This window comes from Doryrhamphus excisus, chromosome 5, assembly GCF_030265055.1.
Source record: "Doryrhamphus excisus isolate RoL2022-K1 chromosome 5, RoL_Dexc_1.0, whole genome shotgun sequence".
In the NCBI taxonomy this organism is placed as follows: Eukaryota; Metazoa; Chordata; class Actinopteri; order Syngnathiformes; family Syngnathidae; genus Doryrhamphus; species Doryrhamphus excisus.
Window position 1 is genome coordinate 19669387 of NC_080470.1, and position 26584 is coordinate 19695970.

Genomic DNA, 26584 nt, shown 5'->3' on the forward strand with positions numbered 1-26584 from the left:
CTTAGCTTCCCAACCTTAGGATATGTCACTTATCCATTTAATTCCTCATTTACAATTCTTTCATTCCTCTTCTTCAACCGGAATGCCACAATCAAAAGCTGCGTTGAAGGAATGATGTAATGGTCTTACAGGCGTTTTCCTCCTGCAGCTAAAGTGTCGGTGCCAGCGGAGAAGGTGTGTGCCGAGAGCATCCAGCCGCACCTCGGATCCGTCCTGGAGGAGCTCATGGAGCCCATCAGCTCTGGTTTCCTGGAGGCACGTCAGCGCATCGAAAGCTTGATGGACGCCGTCTGCCAGGATGTTCAGCAATGCAAAGACGACCAGCAGCTCAAACAGGTTGGGCCCAATTCCACCTCATTCCCATGAAGAACCAGGGAATTCGGGATTGTCAGCTTGCTCGTACGTCCTCTCCGTGGCCGTGTTTGCAGACCCAAATGCAGGCGCTGCTAATCCGGCATTTATATGACTTTTCCCAATCCTCTCCGTCAGACTCTGGCCCTCATGGCACGGCCCGAACTACAATATTGCTACCAAAAGATTGCCTCCCTGCAGAGAAAGAAGCTGTTTGGGTTCTCCAACATGGCGGGGGTCATCCACAGCACTCAGATTGACCTGCAGCAGGTACGCTTCTCTTGGGATGGAATGTTTCCCTCTCTGCTATTAACACAGGGCGGGGGGTATTCCATCCTAAATTGGGAAAAGTATTCCACCATAACAGGAAAAATACTGCATGGAGTGGAAAACATAGCAACCTAACAAGAAACATTCCATTCCTAAGTGCTAGGAAAAATATTCCATCCTAAGTTGGGAAGAATATTCCACCATAACAGGAAAAATACAGCATCGAGTGGAAAATATTGCATCCTAACAAGAAACATTCCATTCCTAAGTGCTAGGAAAAATATTCCATCCTACGTTGGGAAGACTATTCCACCATAACAGGAAAAATACTGCATCGAGTGCAAAACATAGCATCCTAACAAGAAACATATTCCATTCCTAAGTGCTAGAAAAAATATTACATCCTAAGTTGGGAAGAATATTCCACCATAACAGGAAAAATACTGCATCGAGTGCAAAACATAGCATCCTAACAAGAAACATATTCCATTCCTAAGTGCTAGAAAAAATATTACATCCTAAGTTGGGAAGAATATTCCACCATAACAGGAAAAATACCGCATCGAGTGGAAAACATAGCAACTTAACAGAAACATTCCATTCCTAAGTGCTAGGAAAAATATTCCATCCTAAGTTGGGAAGAATATTCCACCATAACAGGAAAACTACTGCATCGAGTGGAAAACATAGCATCCTAACAAGAAACATATTCCATTCCTAAGTGCTGGGAAAAATATTATAATATCTAGTTTGTTTGTCTTCTGCTCCAGTTGGTCGAGAATGCCGCCTACACGTTTGAGCTGCTGGTCTACAAGATCATCCAGGACCAACCCGATGATGCGGCCTCTCTGGTAGAAAAGGCCAAACACAGAGTGCTCAAGGTTGAAATCTAACATATTGCATGTAGTATTTGTTCTATGTACTGTATGTGTACTGTATACACACTATATACCAGAGGTAGGGAACCTATGGCTCGGGAGCCAGGTAGGGCTCTTTTGATGACTGTATCTGGCTCTCAAGCATTTACCACAATAAAAATGTATGTTTGCTAACATTTTAAAGTAAACATCACAGAAATCACTGTTAAAAACATTAAAAATCAACAACTTTCTTATGCATTTTAATCCGTCCATCTATTTTCTACTGCAATACGGCCGACCATATCCATCTTTCCTGATGATATTTTCCAGGTCAAACACCAAAACTCGATTATTACTGGGTAATGCGGTAGTCTACCTCGGTCATTAAGATGTAAATGTAAACTTTCCTCCTTTAGTCAAATAGTCACCTAGCTAAAGCTGCAGAACCAAGCCTTCTGGCAAAGATGGCCAAAAGAATGAAATATACTGAGTACGGTGCAAAACCATGCAGCAGCAGAAGTTGCATTAATGGCAGCAAGTATTTGATTTATTATTAGACACTGCGCTGCTCACAAAAGTGTGCTGGCCACACCCCCTTGGCGTGGGGTAGTGTGCCTGGTCTACGTAATTAGAGCCCATTATATCTAAAACTGTTGGTCTTACATAAAAATGCACACATTTTATTGTATTCAATGTTTAAAAAAATGTATATGGCTCTCACAGATACACATTTTAAAATATCTGGTCTTCATGGCTCTCGTAGCCAAAAAGGTTCCCGACCCCTGCTATATACCCTTGATATTATAAGATAAAGTACTGTTAAAACGATTCATGTTAGCCTGTCATCCATTTGATGTCCTGTTGCCATGGACACAATCTTGTAGTCACCTTGTTGACTGTTGATCTGCTCAGGACTGAAAGGAGTCAAATAGGTGACTCCGTGATGATAGCTGATAGGTGACTCTGTGATTATAGCTGATATCTGATAGGTGACTCCATGATTATAGCTGATTGGTTATAGGTGACTCCGTCATGATAGCTGATTGGTTATAGGTGACTCCGTCATGATAGCTGATTGGTTATAGGTGACTCCGTGATGATAGCTGATTGGTTATAGGTGACTCCGTGATTATAGCTGATTGGCTACAGGTGACTCCATGATGATAGCTGATTGGTTCTAGGTGACTCCTTGATTATAGCTGATTGGTTACAGGTGACTCCATGATGATAGCTGATTGGTTATAGGTGACTCCATGATTATAGCTGATAGGTGACTCCTTGATTATAGCTGATTGGTTATAGGTGACGCCGTGATTATAGCTGATAGGTTATAGGTGACTCCATGATGATAGATGATAGCTGATAGGTGACGCCGTGATTATAGCTGATAGTTTATAGGTGACTCCATGATGATAGCTGATAGGTGACTCCGTGATTATAGCTGATTGGTCAAATGTTGTTGCCATGTGTCCACAGCAATACGACTACGACAGCAGCACCGTCAGGAAGACCAACTTCCAAGACGCTCTAGTGTCCATCACGTTACCCTTCATCAAGAAGAGGCTGGCCCCCACCTGCAAGGCTGTGAGACACGCACACACACACACACACACACACACACTGACCTCCTCGTCTCTTCACACCAAATCAGCTTTTCCGTTCAAGTTTTTCAATGTGAACCCAGAAAAAATATTTTTATATACTAAGACATACGTATGAGACATAGTATGCGATGTTTGCTGTTATCAAATATTATCTTCATACATGTATTTATGATAGAATAACATTATTACAGTTATAAAATACTTTTTTTGTTTTTATGAGCGCCCATACAATAAATTTACTCATAAAAAGTAAATTTATGCCATCCTCACTGGGAAAATAAATGTACAAAATATACAAAAAATATATAAACAGTATTCAAAACATAGAAGAAACTTTAATAATATTCTAAATATACAAAATACATATGTAATAAATATACAAAAATATATATAAACAGTATGCAAAACACAGAAAAATCTTTAATAATATTAAAAATGTACAAAATAAATATGTAATAATATACCAAAATAAATAAATCTCTAATAATAAATATGCAAAATATACACAATAAAGACACAGTAAAGAATAATGTAATAATCTATCATAAATCTACAAAATAAATAAGGAACATATAATAATATGTAATATTTATGTAACATATAATAATATGTAGGAAATATAGAAAATAAAGAGCTGCTACTTTGTCCATGTAGGAACTGGAGGGCGTTGGCGAGTCCGTAGACGTAGACTACGCCAGCTTCATCCATGTGGACAACGTTTATGAGGACGTCCTCCTCCAAACGCTGGACAAGGAAGTGACTAAAGGTACCACAAATCAGAGCTGGGTCTTCGCTGGTGTACTCGTGGTGCGCCCGGCCTACTCGTGGCCCGGCGTACTTGTGGCCCAGCGTACTTCTGGCCCGGCGTACTTCTGGTGCGCCTGCCGTACTTCTGGTGCGCCCGGCGTACTTCTGGTGCGCCTGGGCGTACTTGTGGTGCGCCTGGGCGTACTTGTGGTGCGCCTGGGCGTACTTGTGGTGCGCCTGGGCGTACTGGTGGTGCGCCTGGGCGTACTGGTGGTGCGCCTGGGCGTACTGGTGGTGCGCCTGGGCGTACTGGTGGTGCGCCTGGGCGTACTGGTGGTGCGCCTGGGCGTACTGGTGGTGCGCCGGGCGTACTCGTGGTGCGCCTGGGCGTACTCGTGGTGTGCCGGGCGTACTCGTGGTGCGCCGGGCGTACTCGTGGTGCGCCTGGGCGTACTGATGGTGCGCCGGGCGTACTCGTGGTGCGCCGGGCGTACTCGTGGTGCGCCGGGCGTACTCGTGGTGCGCCGGGCGTACTCGTGGTGCGCCGGGCGTACTCGTGGTGCGCCGGGCGTACTCGTGGTGCGCCGGGCGTACTCGTGGTGCGCCCGGGCGTACTCGTGGTGCGCCCGGGCGTACTCGTGGTGCACCCGGCGTACTCGTGGCGCTTCCAGTCCGTGTGCCACACTGACAAGGATGGCCTCAGCCTCAAAGAACTAAGTGGAATTGTTTTTGCAGTGGTGAAAGAGGCGGCGAGTCTGAGAAGGTACAACTTGTTCATGGACGTCAGAGACCAGGGGGGGCGCTCCAGCCCGTCTTCATCCTCCGTCTCTACGCCCCAAAGCCCCGCCAAGCTAGTACTTCCCCTCGCTACGAGCGTCCGTGAGCCTCAGCCCCACGCTTCGTCTTCCATCCCGAACATCCCAGGCGGTGAGGACATCGGGGACATGTCAACCGGGGACCTACGGCCACGCCCACACCACGTGAGCGTCAGCGTCGCCGCTGGAGACCTGCAGGTCCACGACAGCAGCCGTGAGCTCTTCACGACAGAAGCTCCAATCGTGACACGGGAAGCGGCGGAAGAAGAGATGTCCGCTCAGACACGTGAAGATGCCGGAAGACCGCAGACGCTCAGCCATCGTCAACCCGGAACCGCTTCACCGGGCGTCCGGGCTGCAGTGCCCTCTGCTGGTCAAACAGACGGACGCATTTTCCACACAGAGGAGATGGCTGAAGCTGTGGAAGCTGACCCTCATCAATCAGCTGAAGATGCTAAATCAGCTAAAGATGCTAAATCGGAGCACTTGGTTGAGGCTCTCGTATCGGCTGAATCTACTGGAGGTGTTGAAGCTGCTGAACGCACTGAAGCTTCTGTATCGCTTGAAGATCTTGTCTTGGCTGAAGCTCCTGATTCAGCTGAAGCTCCTGGATCAGTTGAAGCTCCTGAAACTGCCAAATCAGGTGAATTGGCTGAAGCTACTGAATTAGCTGAAACTCCTGGATCGGTTGAAGCTCCTGAAACTGCTGAAACTGCCAAATCAGCTGAAGGTGGTGAAACTTCTGAATCGGTTGAACCTTCAGTAGCAACTGAAGCTACTGAAATTGCTAAATTGGCTGAAGTTCTTGTATCGGTTGAGGCTCCTGAAACTGCCAAAGCAGCTGAAGGTGCTAAAACTTCTGAATCGGTTGAAACTTCTGTAGCAACTGAAGCTACTGAAACTGCCAAATCAGCTGAAGCTCCTGAAACTGCCAAATCAGCTGAAGGTGCCGAAGCTCCTGAATCGGCAGTAGCTCCCGTATCGGCTGAAACTCCTGTATCAGCTGACTCCATTGAATCAGTTGAAAGTGCTCAATCAGCTGAAGCTCCTGAAACTACAGAAACTGTCCAATCGGCTGAAGGCGCTAAAGCTCCTGTATTGGCTAAAACCTCTGAATCGGTTGAAGCTTCTGCGTCGGCTGAAGCTACTGAAGTTGCTAAATTGGCTGAAGCTGCCAAATCAGCCGAAGCTCCTGTATCGGTTGAAGCTCCTGAAACTGCTGAAACTGTCCAATCGGCTGAACGTGCTAAAGCTCCTGTATTGGCTAAAACGTCTGAATCGGTTGAAGCTTCTGTGTCGGCTGAAGCTGCTAAATCAGCCGAAGCTCCTGTATTGGTTGAAGCTCCTGAAACTGCTGAAACTGTCCAATCAGCTGAAGGTCTTAAAGCTCCTGTATTGCCCAAAACTTCTGAATCGGTTGAAGCTTCTGCGTCGGCTGAAGCTACTGAAGTTGCTAAATTGGCTGAAGCTGCCAAATCAGCCGAAGCTCCTGTATCGGTTGAAGCTCCTGAAACTGCCTGTGATGGAAAAATTTACACTGCCAAATCAGCTGAAGCTGCTAAAGCTCCTGAATCGGCAGTGGCTCCCGTATCGGCTAAAACACCTGAATCCGTTCAAAGCGCCAAATCAGCAGAAGGTGCTGAAGCTCCTGTATTGGCTAAAACTTCTGAATCGGTTGAAGCTCCTGAAACTGCCAAATCAGCTGAAGCTGCTGAAGCTCCTGAATCGGCAGTAGCTCCCGTGTCGGCTAAAACACCTGAATCGGTTGAAAGTGCCAAATCAGGGGAAGGCGCTAAAGCTCCTGTATTGGCCAAAACTTCTGCATCGGTTGAAGCTCCTGAAAATGCTGAAACTGTCCAATCAGCTGAAGGCGCTAAAGCTCCTGGATTGGCCAAAACTTCAGAATCGGTTGAAGCTCCTGAAACTGTCCAATCAGCTGAAGTTCTTAAAGTGCCTGTATTGGCCAAAACTTCTGAATCGGTTGAAGCTTCTGCGTCGGCTGAAGCTACTGCAATTGCTAAATTGGCTGAAGCTGCTAAATCAGCTGAAGCTCCTGTATCGGTAGAAGCTCCTGAATCAGCCGACTCTGCTGAAACTGCCAAATCCGCTAACAATGCTGAAGCTGCTGAATGGCCCGAAGCTCCTCTACCAGCTAAAACTCCAGAAGCTCCTACGTCAACTGAAGCTACTGAAGCTGCTAAATCAGCTGAAGGTGCTAAAGCTCCTCAATAGACCAAAGCTGCTATCAGCCTGGAGGACAGGACAGGAGATCAGGGAGATCCGTCATCTAGTAGTGGAAGTGGTTGAGGGGGGCGGAGCTCGTGAAGCAGTGACACCTTTTGGTCAGACCAAGAAGCGTTATTAACTTAACTTTATTTCTTTGTCAACGTTACGGCAGGATACTTCATGCTAGTGTGATGCTAATGTCCACTTTGCTGCTACAAAAATAACCACTTCCCCACAAAAGGCTTTTTTTCTATTGTATCCCTTAAGATGAATAAAATGAGGATTTAAACACACAATCACGGGTTAGAGGTTACTGCATCAGAGTACTCCCACAGTCATGTTAGTTGATTTGTAGCGTTTTATTGGTTCAATACGGGTTGTTTGTATGTACAGTACGTGTCCTGTTAGTGATTGAAAACCAGTTGAGGGTAGACCCCGCCCCTCTCTAGCTGTCAATCTAACAGGATATGTGATGGAAAAATGGACACATCAGAGAGTCAATCTGATTCTGCATACTCATAAACACGTGAAAATAAATCACAAACATTTACACAAAACAATGCATGTATAGTTCAAAACACTTGGAGGGGGGGGGGATTATGGATTAGGGGAAAGACTTGTTGTGGGTTAGGGTTATGCTTGGTCTTAAAGGGGAAGAGTTTTAAGGGTCATGGTTTAGAGATTATGCTTAGTGGTTAGGGTACGGGTCATGGGTTATGGTTGGTGGTTAGGGGTCATGTTTGGTGGTTAAGATAGGGGTTATAGGTTAGAGGTTATGGTTGGTGGTTAGGGTAGGGGTCAAAGGTTAGAGGTTATGGTTGGTGGTTAGGGTAGGGGTCATGGGTTAGAGGTTATGCTTAGTGGTTAGGGTAGGGGTCAAGGCTTAGAGGTTACGGTTGGTGGTTAGGGGTCATAGGTTATGGTTGGTGGTTAGGGTAGGGGTCATAGGTTAGAGGTTATGGTTGGTGATTAGGGGTCATGGGTTAGAGGTTATGGTTGGTGATTAGGGGTCATGGGTTAGAGGTTATGCTTAGTGGTTAGGGTAGGGGTTAAGGGTTAGAGGTTACGGTTGGTGGTCATAGGTTATGGTTAGGGGTCATGGGTTAGAGGTTATGATTGGCGGTTAGGCTAGGGTCATAGGTTATGGTTGGTGGTTAGGGGTCATGGGTTAGAGGTTACGGTTGGTGGTTAGGGGTCAAAGGTTAGGCTTAGTGGTTAGGGTAGGGGTCATAGGTTAGAGGTTATGGTTGGTGGTTAGGGTAGGGGTCATGGGTTAGAGGTTATGCTTAGTGGTTAGGGTAGGGGTCAAGGGTTAGAGGTTATGCTTGGTGGTTAGGGGTCATGGGTTAGAGGTTATGCTTCATGGTTAGGGAAGGGGTCAAGGGTTAGAGGTTATGGTTGGTGGTTAGGGATCATAGGTTAGAGGTTATGGTTGGTTAGGGTAGGGGTCATAGGTTAGAGGTTAATGTTGGTGGTTAGGGTAGGGGTCATAGGTTAATGTTGGTGGTTAGGGGTCATAGGTTAGAGGTTATGGTTATGACACATTTTGCCAGCGCCCCCACCACTTTCAAGACAAGAGAAGACATTTATTTTCCTAATAACTTATATTGACATAAACATGCTAATAATCCAGTGCTTTGACCTTATACAATCATAAGAGCGTTTCAACAGTGCAAAAAAACTCCCTCATCACAAATCCACAAATGGAGGCCTAAGCTGCCTTCAAATCTCTAGAAGTAAAGACGACAGTTGAGGCCTAATTTCCGTAATGGAGTGTTGGAAGTGTGGGAATATTCCTGTGAGAACTTGTACGTAAGCGTCCTCCATCCCGCAGCGGAGCCATCCATCATTGCAGCCGCCAAGTCAGCCTGAAGCTGGATCGGCGTTTGCGTGTACGAGATTCCAAGTCAGCTGGGAGGAAGCGGTGTAGTTGAAAAGCTGCTCATCCGGTCGGAAGCCATAAGCGCTGACCGGACGGTCGGCCGGATCCGGAGCCGACGTCACAAACTCATCCGACACGCTGGAAAAAAACACACAGAAGAAGGAAGCACTGCACGCGTCGCTCGCGTTTCTGGCGTGTGCGTTCGCTAGCAAAGTGTGTCGCTCGCTACCTTCCCATGTACGCCTGCCCGAGCTCGTCGTTCTGGAAGTTGCCGTAGAAGTCCGGACTGATGGCTCCATCCGCCGACATGATCCCATCTGAGTCGGATGTTTGCCAGGAGAAGATGAGCGGCAGCGTTGACATTAGCAGCGATGTCATTAGCGACGCATTACGTACCTGTGCTGTACAGGAGGTCGGGTCTCTCCAGGAGATCCCGGTTCTCGGCGAAGGATTCTCCGTCCTCCCCGAAGAGCAGAGGCTCTCCCGTCTCGTCCATCTGCCGGTTCTCCACCATCTCCAGCCACTGGCAGTTGTACCAGCGGAACTTTTCGTTCTGGATTCTCTTCCCCCACTCTTCATCGTACTCCTACACGGCGAGTAGAGCCAAGCATCAATGATGGAAGCTTGTGAAGAAAAAAACAGCCACCTCGTCATGACACCACGGGAACCTTTGCGGCGACTCACGGCGATGATGTCGAGCGTGTTGTCACAAACTTTACGGATCTCGGCGTTGCTGTCGTGCATCAGGTCGATGAGGTACGTCGGAGCCTCTGGGAGTCGCAATCAAGGCAACCAACTTTATGTTGGAATGGTTTTCCATCATGTAGATGTCAACTAGTAAAAAGCAATCATAGAAATATGGCAGATAGATTGGCAGCAAGGCGGGATCCCGATGATGCCGGAATAGGGTGACCGTCAACACCCCGGCAGGCGGGGAAAAAGGATACGCGTGTCCTTGATGATGACATCTCTGGTGGCTTTGTGGAAGACCATCTGGTAGAAAACGTAGACGATCTGGCAGACAAACTCGTCATCCTCCTGCTGGGCTGAGGCGGAAACAGCAGAGCAGTCGAAAACCTGTTTATGACCCTCGAAATACACTTAAACATTATTAGAGCCCTCTAGACATAAAATAACATCCCTATATTCACCTTTATACTCCTATTACCCAATATAGTAGACATAAGAGAAAATAAAACAAAACCTGTTTATGACCCTCTAAATACACTTTTAAACATTAGAGCCCTCTAGACATAAAATAACACCCCTATAGTCACCTTTACACTCCTATTAACCAATATAGTAGACATAATAAGAGAATATAAGACAAAGACAACCTGTTTATGACCCTCTTAATACACTTTTAAACATTATTAGAGCCCTCTAGACATAAAATAACATCCCTATATTCACCTTTATACTCCTATTACTCTATATACCAGACATAAGAGGAAATAAGACAAAACCTGTTTATGATCCCCTAAATACACTTTTAAACATTAGAGCCCTCTAGACATAAAATAACACCCCTATAGTCACCTTTACACTCCTATTACCTAAGATAGTAGTAGAAAATAAGACAAAGACAACCTGTTTATGACCCTCTAAATACACTTTTTAACATTATTGGAGACCTCTAGACATAAAATAACACCCCTATAGTCACCTTTATACTCCTATTACCCAATATAGTAGACATAAGAGAAAATAAGACAAAGACAACCTGTTTATGACCCTCTTAATACACTTTTTAACATTATTAGAGCCCTCTAGACATAAAATAACACCCCTATAGTTACCTTTACACTCCTATTACCCAATATAGTAGACATAATAACAGAAAATGAGACATGGGTCTACAAATGTGGACCCAAGACCTCCCTCTGTGCAGCACAAAAGATACACCGAGTGGGGTAGGAAGTTGGTCACCAGGGTGGTACGCATCTGGAGCCATTTCGGTCCAGGCCTCTTAAAAGATGAGCTCCAACTTGAAGGTTTTGAAGCTGTCGCTTGTCAACTCAGAGCTTCCGCTTCACCCAGAGAATTCTCTGTCCCAGTCTAGACTATCTTTTGTGCACCACAGATTTTTGGATGATGATGATGATGATGATGGCTATTATGGAGGTCGTACGGGTGAAAGTGGGCTACGTGTGATGTCATCCTCACCATTAAGCAGTTCGATGAGAGCGGGAATGATGCCAGACTTTGCCAGCATGGCTGCACAGGAGTCGTCCATGGAGACAGTGCCGATCAAGATGACCACTTCCAGGATCAGATCATCCTCAGCGGCACCTACCATCAGGTCAGAGCGGAGGTTTGGCTTGGTACGGTCCTCTGATGGTACGCTCGGACGACACTACTCCCCCCCTCCCCCCAGATGTCCCGATGAGTTTGGAACTCTACCTGGTTTAAGTCTGTCTTTCAGGTAGGGCACCAGGTTGTACTCCTTCAGGACCAGCGCCCAGTCCAGGTCGGGGATGGTGAGGTTAGCCAGGGTGCCCAGACACTCGATCACGTACTCTTCAGCTTCTTCCTGGTTGATCTGAGCCGCCAAGTCCCCAACGTGGTCCTATCATAGAAGAACTGTGAGGCTGTCGCTTGGCAACACACAGACGTTCTCTGTTTCCCCAGTATGCCAGTGGAAAGCGGAGTACTACTAGGTCTGGTCCAGCACCCCCATACTGACCAGGAATAAGCTTTTAGTGGGGCCGTGGTGCTGGGAAATGTTCCTGATCATCTTCATCACCAGAACGTCCTTCAGCTTGGCGGAGCGTTTCATGAGCATCTTCAGACCGTTTCCTAAAGCAGGAGGAACCAATGAGAACGAGAAGCAAAATACTAAGATAGTACAGTGGAGGCGTGGCCTACCTTCACACATCACCTGGGCATTGCTCTTATTGGCTGCCAAGTTGATGCACAGCGAGATGAGCTCAAAATCCATCTTGTGCTCTCCGAAGTCATAAATCATCCTCATGAGCTGTCAGTCAGAGGTCAAAAGACACAAGTGGCATCTCCGCATTCCCAAACGTACCCGGGATCGCTGCTGGTCTCACCTGTGGGATGCAGTCTGTGGCGGCGAACATGGACTTGAACCTGTCCTCCATGCTGATGTGGTAGAGGATGCACATGCTGAGCTGCCTCTGGCCCTCGTCCGCTGGAACACATAAGGCGGCCATGACGGCGACGGCGAGTCAAAATCATAGTAACATACTCTTATAAGCGACATAAATAATTATACATCTCATAAGTGCAGAGTCAATATCATAGTAAGATACTCTTATAAGTGACATAAATAATTATATATCTCATACATACACTACACTTGGTCAATAGTCAATATCATAGTCACATACTCTTATACGTGACATAAATAATTCTACATCTCATACACGTAGAGTCAATATCATAGTAACATACTCTTATAAGTGACATAAATAATTATATATCTTATACGTGCAGAGTCAATATCATAGTCACATACTCTTATATATGACATAAATAATTCTACATCACTTACATACACTACACTTGGTCCATAGTCAATATCATAGTAATATACTCTTTTATATGACATAAATAATTCTACATCTCGTACACTACACTTGGTCCATAGTCAATATCATAGTAATATACTCTTACATATGACATAAATAATTCTACATCTCATACATACATACACTACACTTGGTCCATAGTTAATATCATAGTAACATACTCTTATATATGACATAAATAATTCTACATCTCATACATATACTACACTTGGTCCAGAGTCAATAACACTGTCCCCCAAGTATGTATGCATAGTGACATACTCTTATATATGACATAAATAATTCGACATCCCATAGACGCAGAGTCAATATCATAGTAACATACTCTTATGTAAGACATAAATAATTCTTCATCTCATACATACACTACACTTGGTCCATAGTCAATATCATAGTAATATACTCTTATATATGACATAAATAATTCTACATCTCATACATACACTACACTTGATCCATAGTCAATATCATAGTAACATACTCTTATATATGCCATAAATAATTCTACATCTCATACATACACTACACTTGGTCCATAGTCAATATCATAGTAATATACTCTTTTATATGACATAAATAATTCTACATCTCATACATATACTACACTTGGTCCATAGTCAATATCATAGTAATATACTCTTTTATATGACATAAATAATTCTACATCTCATACATATACTACACTTGGTTCATAGTCGATATCATAGTAACATACTCTTATATATGACATAAATAATTCTATGTCTCTTACATACACTACACTTGGTCCAGAGTCAATATCATAGTGACATACTCTTATATATGACATAAATAATTCTACATCTCATACATGCTGAGTCAATATCATAGTAACACACTCTTATAAGTGACATAAATAATTATATATCTCATACATACACTACACTTGGTCCATAGTCAATATCATAGTAATATACTCTTAAATGTGACATAAATAATTCTACATCTCATACACGCCTAGTCAATATCATAGTAACATACTCTTATATATGACATAAATAATTCTACATCTCATACACTACACTTGGTCCATAGTCAATATCATAGTAACATACTCTTATATATGACATAAATAATTCTACATGGCATTGTAACCCAGATAGAATTTATTTTTATTATTATGGTTGTTATTGTCCTATTTCTATTATTATTATCGAATGAAATCACCCGTGAGTGCGATATCGCGGTGGTTCGACGTCACGAGGTCACGTGACGGTGCGCCCCCAATCAGCGTTGTGTATAATCCGGAAAGGAATACACACCGGTAGCCGTGAGGGTTACGCTAGGAAAGAGTTATCGTCGTCATGATTTGACAAAGTGTAAACATAATGTATGCGTGGAAGGCGTGTAGGCGTCGTCCACCGGCGCGACGCCACATTGAAAGGAGCATTTCTTTGATAGAACTACGGAATTGGTGAGTGTTTGTTCGCATCTCGTTGCTAACTGCGTTAGCAGCCTTCTACTAGTTAGCTTTGGATATCAGCCTGTTCTATGTTCCATGGAATTGGAAAGAAACTTTGAGGGATTGTAAAGTAATCTTTTGTGCAGTAGTACTAATGCACTGCAAAGTTTTTATTGCTGCTAACACTGTTATTATTGTTATTGCAAGATTAACTAATTACTTTAGATTCTTCTAACAGAGGAGCTTTGTATGTTTAATGGATGCACTGCATTGGATACTGTACTATTTCACTAAATATGTTTGTATTGTTCTATGTTTGTTGCTCATTGTAATATAAGGTACCGCCACAGCTTCATTTTTGTGTTTGCCTCTTTACTCTCACTCACAGAGCCGAAATTGAGATTTTCTACATACATATTATACATACACTACATAGTCAATATCACTGTCAGTCAGTACTTGGCATTGTTGTCACGTGACTGCATTTATTACGCAAGTTTGTGACGGGTGAGGTCATGAAAATGATCCATCAGGTTAAAACCCCCTGGCAGGCATTAGGAGGAGGGTTATTTGCTTATTAGCTTATTTACTAGCGCTACCAGAACGGCTGACAGACCTGCGGTAATGACCAGCGAGCTCCAAAGGTGCCGGTGTGCTGCACACGCATATCACCACTGATATTATCGTTATTTTAAACAAAGAAAGACTTATTATTATTATTATTTCAAATCATGAACATCCATGAACTCGGTAAAAAATAATTGCAGATGATTAATTTTAAGTCATGGCTTCCGCCTACTAGAAATGCTTTTTATATCCCCTACTGCATCCAAGACAACGGCCGCCATGACGGGTGACTTTTTACGTTACCCAGCAGTGAGGAGAGTTTGTCAATCAGTCCGGCCTGGACCATCTGGTTGCGCAGAGCGGTGTCGAAGGAAAGGTTGAGCAGGAGGCGCAGCGTGGTGCTCAAGAGGTCCTCGTGCTCACACGGGACGAGCTGGCCCAGCTTCTCCACTGCAAACACCTCAGCCTGTGGACAACAAACGACCTGCTTATTAGTAGGACTCCAGGACCACAGAATCTACCCATGTCGTGGGTCTCGTTTTTGTCCTCCATTTGAACGATTACGGCCAACGTTAGCGTTCCACTCGCTCACCATGTCGTTCTTGTTCTCCAAGAAGATGGAAAGTTTCTTGAGAAAGGAGACGACTACCAACAGCAGCTCTTCGTCCTTCCTGTCGAGGATCTTCACAAGCATCTGAACTATGTTCTTGTTCCTCATCTTCAGTTCGGTGTGGGTGTCTTCAGCCAGGTTCAACAGCAGGCAGAGAGAAACTGCAGACAAAGCCAAACCAAGAGAATTGTTTGTGTTAAAGGTCAGCTACCGGGAACGTACCGTATTAAAGAGCTAACAATCAATCATCTCATTAGTATTCGGATATTTGGGAGGGATGCTACTCTTGAAATGAATCGACATCGCTGAAGAAGCTGCAGGCATACAAAGTGTAGTGTAGCGGCCATTTTCCTTTTTGCCCGAACACCCAACCAAATGTTTCCAGAAGAAAATTCAAGTTGGAAATTCAATTTGGGATGAAAGTTTAAAATATGCGACGGAGAGGTGTAACTTTGAATTCTGACATCATTGGAGTGCTTTTGCAAAAGAAACAAATGTTTAGAGATGAACTGACATCATCCCATACAGGTCATATTTTGGCTAACGAAGGAGCACGTGATGCTAATTTCCCATGTCAACATTGGCCATTATCATCCCGACAAACATTTGTTTTCCATGGCAGCAGACCTATGCATTGAATTATTCTAGTATTATTGATTTATTATATTGAGTATTTTTCCACATAGCAGGTATACTTGCTTATTTACTTTATAATATTATTATATAATATCTAATTATTATATTATATAATAATATATTAGTATTTATTACTAATAATTATTATTATAATTAGTATAATATATAATTATTATTATTATTAATATGTGGGCTGCACGGCTGCAAGTTCAATTCCACCCTCGGCCATCTCTGCATGGAGTTTGCAGGTTTTTAATATTGTTAATTTTAATATTTTTAAGTTTTTAATAATTTATATAATTATTATGTTATATAATAATATATTATTAATAGTAATTATTATTATTAATGTAATAATATATAATAATAATTATTATTATTAATATGTGGGCTGCACGGCTGCAAGTTCAATTCCACCCTCGGCCATCTCTGCATGGAGTTCGCAGTTTTTAATATTGTTAATTTTAATATTTAATATTTGTAAGTTTTTAATAATTGATATAATTATTATATAATATATTATTGTTTATTATTAATGGTAATTATTATTATTATTATTATTAATATAATAATTATTATTATTAATATGTGGGCTGCACAGCTGCAAGTTCAATTCCACCCTCGGCCATCTCTGCGTTGAGTTTGCAGTTTTTCTCCGGGTACTCCGGTTTCCTCCCCCATTCCAAAAACATGCTAGGTTAATTAGCGACTCCAAATTGTCCATAGGTATGAATGTGAGTGTGAATGGTTGTTTGTCTATATTTGCCCCGTGATTGGCTGGCCACCAGTCCAGGGTGGACCCCGTCTCTCGCCCGAAGACAGCTGGGATAGGCTCCAGCACCCCCTCGACCCTCGTGAGGATAAGCGGTAAAAAATGAATGAATGAATAATAATATGTTGCTTATGGGGAAGTCAAAGACGCTCTCGTGACGTTTACCTCTGAGAAGCTGCTCCTGTTTGGTCAAAAGGCTTTGATATTTCTTCAAGCACTTTTCATGCTCCTTCTTCAGGTGTTGGTTGTCTGCTATTTCTTCATGTGGAAGCAGTCAAGGCACACAATGTCCAACATGCACGCCACAACTACCACACGTCAGCGTTCTTTCTACGGCTTTGGAAAAAGGATATAGGCCTTCTTCTTCCTTTGTAGCTCGTCTTGCCACAGATCGTGTCTCTTGAGCTCATGTTCGATGATGTTCATACACAAGGCCCCGATCTTGAAATGCGTGACCAGTCCATGAAACTGGGTAAAACTGGAAATAACGTCAATGTAGACGTTGGTGAACTAGCGTGTTTACAAGGCTGAATGTAGCCGTATGTAGGCTTGTTTACCTTGAGAAGCAGAAGAAGATGCAGATGATGGTTGTTGCCAGGTCCACACTCTGCTTCCAGTCCTCCCTCAGAACTCTAGCCAATGCCGCTAGAGCCATCTCTAGCAAAGGTTAACGCATTGCTCCTCAGATACAGGATTTTATCATGATGACTTTATGAATATTCATGAAATGTCAAATAACGAAATAATATAATGATTATTTTCTGACATACCGTTCTGTTTGAGTTCCTCGAGGTTGTCCGGGTTCCGGGCCAGTTGAAAGATCAGTGTGGCCCCCCTGATTTTCTCCTGGATGTCCTCATACAGCAGCTCCAGATATTCGTCAATGCTGTTGATGTTCGCTTCCTCGTTGAGCTGAAAAGGCAGAACACGTCTTACTTGACGCCTGTCGCAATCAGTACAGGGAAATAACATTTGTATAAAAAATATACATATATTTTCATACAGTAATGCCTCGTTTATTAGCTCCAGACCCGACTGTGATAAGTGAATTTCCACAAAGTAGGATTCCTTATTCATAAATGGAATATTTTTTTTAACATTAGAGCTCTCAAAACAAGAAATAACACCCCTATAATCACCTTTATACTGCTATTATCCAGTATAGTTGACATAAAAGCAAATTAATTCATTAATTTTCTACCGCTTATCCTCAAGGGTTGCGGGGGTGCTGGAGCCTATCCCAGCTGTCTTTGGGCAAGAGGCGGGGTACACACTGAACTGGTGGCCAGCCAATCACAGGGCACATACAGACAAACAACCATTCACACTCACATTCATACCTGCGGACAATTTGGAGTTAGCCAATTAACCTAGCATGTTTTTGGAATGTGTTAGTGTTCTTACAAAGAACACTAAACTCATCACACACCAACTTAACACTCGAGGTATAATTATGAAACCAGCTCAACCGAATCATTCATTTATTCATCCATTTTCTACCACTTATCCTCACGAGGGTCACGGGGGTGCTGGAGCCTATCCCAGCTGTCTTCGGGCGAGAAGCGGGGTACACCCTGGACCGGTGGCCAGCCAATCACAGGGCACATATAGACAAACAACCATTCACACTCACATTCATACCTATGGACAATTTGGAGTCGCTAATTAACCTAGCATGTTTTTGGAATGTGGGAGGAAACCGGAGTACCCGGAGAAAACCCACGCATGCACGGGGAGAACAAGGGCAGAATTGAACCGTGGTCTCCGAGCTGTGAGGTCTACGCGCTAACCACTCGACCACCGTGCAGCTCCCAAATAAGACATGTTAGGATTGGGATAATTCCTTCCTGGTCGTTTTTGACTTCCAGTTCCACACAGTACTTCCTGTCCTGGCTGTTGTCTCATCAATGTCACATCACTGACCCCTAGTGACCAGTGTAGAATACTGCAAATTATATGATGATACATCTTCGATTGCATCTTCGCAATGCCTTATATTTGTATTTTATTCATTTAGACATTTCTATTCTAGAAAAGGATTCATTTAGGCGTCATCATCACCTCGATGCCAGCATACGGTGCAAAGTCTCTCGGGGAGATGCGTTTCTTTTCCTGCTCCTCTGTGAAAGTGAAGAACACAGAAAGGTGGCTTTGATGATGCTCATGGTGCTAGCACGTTTGCAGCGGTGGCCCGCCTCTTCGTTACCGTTGGTCTGTTTGCGGTTCTGCAGATAGAAGAGCAGTTGTTCCACCTCGTTCACCTTGGACGGGTGAATCAGGTGACATTCTTCCACCACTTTCCGAGCCAACGACGACGTGTCCGTATTGGAGTTCAAGCTCTTCAGACGGATGCTGGGGAGTAAAGATGCATTCAACTAATTATATTTGACTACTTAATTCCAATATAACAACGGAATATTTATTATATATGATCATGAAATTGTTTGGGTTGACAGGGGGGTGTCCAAAGTGCGGCGTGGGGGCCATTTGTGTCCTGTGGCTGTCTTTTAATTTGCCTGGGGCACATTCAAAAAATTTTTCCACCCATCCAATTACTATATCGCTTAATCTTACTAGGGTCGCAGGCATGCTGGAGCCTATCCCAGCTGTCTTCAGGCAAGAGCACACCCTGGACTGGTGGCTAGCCAATCACAAGGCACACATTCATACCTATGGACAATTATATATATATATATATATATATATTATCTATACCAGGGGTGGCCAAACTACGGACCGGGGGCCACGTCCGGGCCACCCGTTCGTTCCAAAGTATTTCATTTAAACTTAACATACAACCTGGCATCATGGCTTGCGCCAACCTTTGGATGGTAAGTAGCTCTTTTATGAATTTCATTATTTAATATGGTCTGTTGTTAAAGCACATATAGCAGACTGATACAATGATTCCAGGTGGACTGTTACGTGTATGCCCCCCCCCATCAATTTTGGTAAATCAATGCAGCCCGCGAGTCAAAAAGTTTGCCCACCACTGATCTATATATTACAATTATATATATATTATATATCATCGATATTCATTCATAATTACGGACAATTTGGAGTCGCCAATTAACACACGGGTGATTCCCGAGCGGAATCGAACCCGGGTCTGGGTTTCCCGACTGAGACTGCTGCCCCCGCGACCCGGCCAAGCGGAGGAAAATGGATGGATGGAAGCCATGATATTACAAAAAGAACATTTACAAAAATTATTTGAGTATAAAAAAAAAAACAGAGAGCAAAAACTGGGGGTAAAAAGAGAAAAGTTGATACTAATCAACCTTAAACTTAACTAACCTAAACTAATAAAAAAAAAAAACCTTAAACTGTATTATGGAAAGCAGGAAGTGAACAAATGTAACAATTACTGATTGTAAAAGTACCAGATGGAGGGGTAGGATTTAATAAGCTTTGCTTCTTCCTACTCCTTTTGGACATGTGGAACTGGGAACTGATTATGGGATGCACTCAATTGGAATCTGATGCATGTTCAAATCAAATTAAACCATTACTACTAATAATATGCTTTTCCACCTATCTGACCAAGCCGAGATGCATTTTGTTCTGAAATATATAGAACATCTCCGTATATCTACAGTACATGTTGGATCCTTTCAGGAAGGAGTTCTTACATTTTGTGGCATTCTTTGCGTCCTCCAACCATGGCGTCGCCCTGCTCTCCTAGGATCATCGCCTCCACCTCATACTGGACCACTATGGCTTTCTCAGTCGGGTGGACATCCAGAGTGCACCCCTTCACCTTCCTGTTATGGTCAAATCCAAAAAGATCACGTCACAATGTTATTAATAATAATAATACATTTTATTTGTATAGCGCTTATTTGTATGGAGTTGAATACAAGCAAATTAAAATTAAAATACAACATTCATTCGTTAATACACAGCTAAAACATGGGTAAATGCGGTTAGTTAGACAAAGTTAGACATTAAAAACAGATTTAAAGAGGTGGGTTGTTACGTTGGAAGACAATATGGACGTGCATCATCACACGGGCGGATCCATGATTTGGTGCATCATCGTCAGTTACTATGTAGTAACGCTAGCTAGTAACGTTTACTATTATTATTATTATTTAGTTTATTCGTTTATTCGCTATTTCAGCATCACCGAAATAACAAAGGTGTTTATTTGACGGGCGGGTTTCAGCGAGGTGATGTGTAGCTAACACCGTGCTAGAATGCCGATGGATGTTTGCTAGCCGCTAGCAAGCTAAGCTAGTAGCATTAACCTTTTGAGATAGCGCGGGTCCCCGCCTTGTCCGCCTTCCATTTCCATCCAAAATCACCGAGTACGGGTATTCTTCAGCAACCAGCACCCAACAACCGGCACCCAGCAGTCGCTAACTGTGTTCTTGGACAGTCATTCGGTGTCGTTACCATCCACTCGGGGGCAGAACGGCTGGCGGCAGGGCACGTGATCAAATCACGTGATCAGGTGTGGTCATCAGCAAAGGCAGTATGGATGTTTTTGGAGGATGTTAATTATAACAAACGTCACTATCTGTATTATCTTTGATGACATTTTTTTTTTACATTTCCGTTGTTCCGTTACGATGGAAATGACGTCATTTGATGTGCACACTAACGACAGCAGAGGTGCTTATGCTAATTTCAACAATATTAAGAAATACATTTCATTCTCTGGTTATTGTTATTAGTTATTAGTCATTCTTGTATTGCTTCAGCTATTGCATTTAATGCAATGTTTATGCAATAATATACTATGTTTCTGTCAGTTCTTTACTTCTGTATTTAATATTCATTATAATAATATTAATAATGTAATAATATAATATAATAATATAAATGTTTATCTTATTTATAGCGTTCTGACATCAACACAACTATACTCGTGTCACTACCAGTGTCCCTATTTTATTTCTACTCAGAAAAAGTATTATTAGTATTTTTCATTATTAGTAAAACAAATGAAATTATCAATCTTAATGTGCATTTTATTGTAAATAACCTGCTGCAGATGCAACATGCATGTCTCAGCATCTCTTACAAAGTACATTTGCATAATGTGCATGTTACAGTGGTGCCTTGGTTAACATCATTTATCCATTCCAAAAGGTCTGACTCAAACCAAAACAAACTCTAACCAAAGCACATTTTCCCACAGAAAATAATCCGTTTGCATAATGTGCATGTTACAGTGGTGCCTTGGTTAACATCATTTATCCATTCCAAAAGGTCTGACTCAAACCAAAATGAACTCTAACCAAAGCACATTTTCCCACAGAAAATAATCAGTATGCATAATGTGCATGTTTCAGTGGTGCCTTGGTTAACATCATTTATCATTCCAAAAGGTCTGACTCAAACCAAAACAAACTCTAACCAAAGCACATTTTCCCACAGAAAATTACCTGTTTGCATAATGTGCATGTTACAGTGGTGCCTTGGTTAACATCATTTATCCATTCCAAAAGGTCTGACTCAAACCAAAACAAACTCTAACCAAAGCACATTTTCCCACAGAAAATAATCCGTTTGCATAATGTGCATGTTACAGTGGTGCCTTGGTTAACATCATTTATCCATTCCAAAAGGTCTGACTCAAACCAAAACAAACTCTAACCAAAGCACATTTTCCCACAGATAATAATCCGTTTGCATAATGTGCATGTTACAGTGGTGCCTTGGTTAACATCATTTATCCATTCCAAAAGGTCTGACTCAAACCAAAATGAACTCTAACCAAAGCACATTTTCCCACAGAAAATAATCAGTATGCATAATGTGCATGTTTCAGTGGTGCCTTGGTTAACATCATTTATCATTCCAAAAGGTCTGACTCAAACCAAAACAAACTCTAACCAAAGCACATTTTCCCACAGAAAATTACCTGTTTGCATAATGTGCATGTTACAGTGGTGCCTTGGTTAACATCATTTATCCATTCCAAAAGGTCTGACTCAAACCAAAACAAACTCTAACCAAAGCACATTTTCCCACAGAAAATAATCCGTTTGCATAATGTGCATGTTACAGTGGTGCCTTGGTTAACATCATTTATCCATTCCAAAAGGTCTGACTCAAACCAAAACAAACTCTAACCAAAGCACATTTTCCCACAGAAAAAATTCCGTTTGCATAATGTGCATGTTACAGTGGTGCCTTGGTTAACATCATTTATCCATTCCAAAAGGTCTGACTCAAACCAAAACAAACTGTAACCAAAGCACATTTTCCCACAGAAAATAATCAGTATGCATAATGTGCATGTTACAGTGGTGCCTTGGTTAACATCATTTATCCATTCCAAAAGGTCTGACTCAAACCAAAACAAACTCTAACCAAAGCACATTTTCCCACAGAAAATTACCTGTTTGCATAATGTGCATGTTACAGTGGTGCCTTGGTTAACATCATTTATCCATTCCAAAAGGTCTGACTCAAACCAAAACAAACTCTAACAAAGCACATTTTCCCACAGAAAATAATCCGTTTGCATAATGTGCATGTTACAGTGGTGCCTTGGTTAACATCATTTATCCGTTCCAAAAGGTCTGACTCAAACCAAAACAAACTCTAACCAAAGCACATTTTCCCACAGAAAATAATCCGTTTGCATAATGTGCATTTTACAGTGGTGCCTTGGTTAACATAATTTATCCATTCCAAAAGGTCTGACTCAAACCAAAACAAACTCGAACCAAAGCACATTTTCCCACAGAAAATAATCCGTTTGCATAATGTGCATGTTACAGTGGTGCTTTGGTTAACATCATTTATCCATTCCAAAAGGTCTGACTCAAACCAAAACAAACTCTAACCAAAGCACATTTTCCCACAGAAAATTATTCGTTTGCATAATGTGCATGTTACAGTGGTGCCTTGGTTAACATCATTTATCCATTCCAAAAGGTCTGACTCAAAACAAAACAAACTCTAACCAAAGCACATTTTCCCACAGAAAATAATCCGTTTGCATAATGTGCATTTTACAGTGGTGCCTTGGTTAACATCATTTATCCATTCCAAAAGGTCTGACTCTAACCAAAACACATTTTCCCACAGAGAATAATCAGTATGCATAATGTGCATGTTACAGTGGTGCCTTGGTTAACATCATTTATCCATTCCAAAAGGTCTGACTCTAACCAAAACACATTTTCCCACAGAAAATAATCAGTATGCATAATGTGCATGTTACAGTGGTGCCTTGGTTAACATCATTTATCCATTCCAAAAGGTCTGACTCAAACCAAAACAAACTCTAACCAACGCACATTTTCCCACAGAAAATAATCTGTTTGCATAATGTGCATGTTATAGTGGTGCCTTGGTTAACATCATTTATCCATTCCAAAAGTCTGACTAACCAAAGCACATTTTCCCACAGAAAATAATCCGTTTGCATAATGTGCATTTTACAGTGGTGCCTTGGTTAACATCATTTAATCCATTCCAAAAGGTCTGACTCAAACCAAAACAAACTCTAACCAAAGCACATTTTCCCACAGAAAATAATCAGTTCCAGACACCCAAAAATGTTGACGCAAAACATATTTTATAAACAATAATTTTTTATTATTACATTATTTTTTATTATTTATTTTATTTATTACATGCACAAAATGATGCAAAAATAATCACAAATGACAGCTAAACATTTAACATCAATTTTACCTCATTTTTTGTGATAAAAAACAAAATAAAATTTTAGCAAAAACTTTGGATGTTAACCAAAGAAGACGCTAACCGGGACGGACGTTAACTGAGGCACCACCGTATTTGAACATCGATACAAGTGCGCAGCAGACGGAATGTGCACGTCTCAGCAGCACGCGGTCCAATGTGGCAGCTGATGTCACGTCTCTAAATTTATCTTGGCTCCTGCTTATGAAGATCACGATTCATCTCAACGGTCATATGAAGATGACAGCTGTGTGAAATCAGCAGCACGGTAATACCAAGACGTGTCGGAGTGATGCGTATAGTTTGCATATTTGACAAACTGTGGGGCTGGAACCTTCTTGCGGTGCGTTTGCCGTCGCTGGTGTCCAGCAGGGATAATTCTAGAAGCCGTGTTTCTATTTATAGCTCACATCTGACTCTTACAGTTGGGTGTGAATTGGACTATTTACGGTTAGCATGTTCACTTTTACACTTGCTGAGCTTAGCCTTCATAGTCCTTAGGTTGAATCGGTCAAACATTGGATTTTTTCCAGCAGTTTTTGGTGAAGGATATACATTTGTAGCACAAACACGAGCATGCGTACAAAAGTAGAGATGAAAAACTCAGCATGGAAGCTAGTAACGGCAAATATAGCGACAATAAAGACATCTACACTTGAAATTAATGAAAAAACTAAACGTATGAAAACTGAAGCATTTTTCCTAAAGGAAATAATGCCAATCAAATTCACAGGTTGTCAAAAATGTATTCCTAAATTATAATACTAATAATAATTATATAAATTAAAATATGCCATTTCTTGGTTGAATACGGCCTATAGCATAATAATAATATTTGATGTATTATTTGCCTAATCTGACCATTTTCAAGCATAAAAATGAACTCCCAATTCAAGGCATTCGGAAGATGCGTTCAATGTAGTGAGGTACATTGGTCACTAGGTGTCGGTAATATTTGCTGAGACACACAAGCACCAGACTTGATCGGCATAACAAGCTTTTATTGCAGCTTTTGGGTTATCGAACAACCAGCACAATGATCCCTAACATGAATTACAGTTGTGGCCATAAATAATGCCAAGCTAAAACTCAACTCTGAACACCGGACGTCACTTCCTGTCCGCTCTACCGGAACACATTTACAGCAATACACACGAGTACGAGTCTATGATGTGTATACGATATTGGGAAATACAAGTGTAGTCTTGAATGTGCTATATATATCACTATATTGACACTTACTATGGTACCCATTATGTCATTGGATGCTCATATCACCTCCTACTTTGGTACGGGACAAAAAATAAAAAAAATTACAAAAATGTTAAAAACAAAAAAAAAATTAATAAAATAAATTAATGAATAAAATAAATTTGCTAAATACAAGGATGAAGAGTCTTGAACCAGTCATGATGTGCTATATATATCACTATATTGACACTTACTATGGTACACATTATGTCATTGGATGCTCATATCACCTCCTACTTTGGTACGGGACAAAAAATAAAAAAAAATTAAAAAATGTTAAAAACTAAAACAAAATTAATAAAAATTAATAAAATAAATTAATGAATAAAATAAATTTGCTAAATACAAGGATGAAGAGTCTTGAACCAGTCATGATGTGCTATATATATCACTATATTGACACTTACTATGGTACCCATTATGGCATTGGATGCTCATATCACCTCCTACTTTGGTACGGGACAAAAAATAAAAAAAATTAAAAAAATGTTAAAAACTAAAAAAAAAATAATAAAAATTAATAAAATAAATTAATGAATAAAATAAATTTGCTAAATACAAGGATGAAGAGTCTTGAACCAGTCATGATGTGCTATATATATCACTATATTGACACTTACTATGGTACCCATTATGGCATTGGATGCTCATATCACCTCCTACTTTGGTACGGGACAAAAAATAAATTTTTTTTTAAAAAATGTTAAAAACTAAAAAAAATTAATAAAAATTAATAAAATAAATTAATGAATAAAATAAATTTGCTAAATACAAGGATGAAGAGTCTTGAACCAGTCATGATGTGCTATATATATATCACTATATTGACACTTACGATGGTACCCATTATGGCATTGGATGCTCATATAAAAAAATAAAAATAATAATAATTAAAAAATAATAATAATTAAAAATTTATAAATTAATAAATATAAATTAAAAACTAATTTTAATTAAAAATGTATAAAATAAAATTAAAAACAAAAACTTAAATTATATTATGAAAGCAGGAAGTGAACAAATGTAACAGTTACTGATTGTAAAAGTACCAGATGGAGGGGTAGGATTTAATAAGCTTTGCTTCTTCCTACTCCTTTTGGACATGTGGAACTGGGAACTGATTATGGGATGCACTCAATTGGAATCTGATGTATGTTCAAATGAAATAAAACCATTATCAGACAGCTGGGATAGGCTCCAGCATGCCCGCGACCCTCGTGATGATAAGCGGTACAGAAAATAGATGGGAGTTCCTTATTGGTTGAAGTGCAGCATTAATAGTTCCAGCTGGTTACCCCGTTCCCTGAACAAAGGCGGCACGCTTCTCGAAGGACGCGTGAGGCCATAA

At 41.5% G+C, this 26584-nt stretch overlaps 2 protein-coding genes across 5 annotated transcripts in view; one reads left to right on the forward strand and one right to left on the reverse strand.

The window, feature by feature from the left end:
* Positions 1 to 7469, forward strand: part of niban1a (niban apoptosis regulator 1a) — a 20071-nt gene extending 12602 nt beyond the window's left edge. The window contains exons 9-15 of one of the 4 annotated variants that reach the window (XM_058073401.1): positions 149 to 336; positions 490 to 621; positions 1392 to 1502; positions 2958 to 3065; positions 3740 to 3851; positions 4568 to 5958; positions 6121 to 7469. In XM_058073401.1, the coding sequence (XP_057929384.1) occupies positions 149 to 336; positions 490 to 621; positions 1392 to 1502; positions 2958 to 3065; positions 3740 to 3851; positions 4568 to 5958; positions 6121 to 6879 (2801 nt within the window). In that variant the 3' untranslated portion in view covers positions 6880 to 7469. Of the gene's footprint in view, positions 1 to 148; positions 337 to 489; positions 622 to 1391; positions 1503 to 2957; positions 3066 to 3739; positions 3852 to 4567 lie in introns of all 4 variants that reach the window. The other 3 variants (XM_058073400.1, XM_058073402.1, XM_058073399.1) reach the window with 3 other exon arrangements.
* Positions 7090 to 20799, reverse strand: kifap3a (kinesin-associated protein 3a). Its single transcript, XM_058073409.1, has 20 exons — positions 20568 to 20799; positions 19950 to 20081; positions 18521 to 18666; positions 18376 to 18434; positions 17085 to 17226; positions 16872 to 16971; positions 16666 to 16792; positions 16480 to 16576; positions 14889 to 15067; positions 14600 to 14762; positions 11809 to 11909; positions 11624 to 11732; positions 11442 to 11554; positions 11159 to 11324; positions 10922 to 11047; positions 9703 to 9801; positions 9440 to 9525; positions 9152 to 9341; positions 8985 to 9072; positions 7090 to 8893 (listed from the first exon to the last, which is right to left on the reverse strand). The coding sequence occupies exons 1-20, from the start codon at positions 20612 to 20614 to the stop codon at positions 8737 to 8739; spliced, it is 2427 nt and encodes an 808-aa protein (XP_057929392.1). The 5' UTR covers positions 20615 to 20799; the 3' UTR covers positions 7090 to 8736.
* Between the last annotated feature and the right edge of the window lie 5785 nt (positions 20800 to 26584).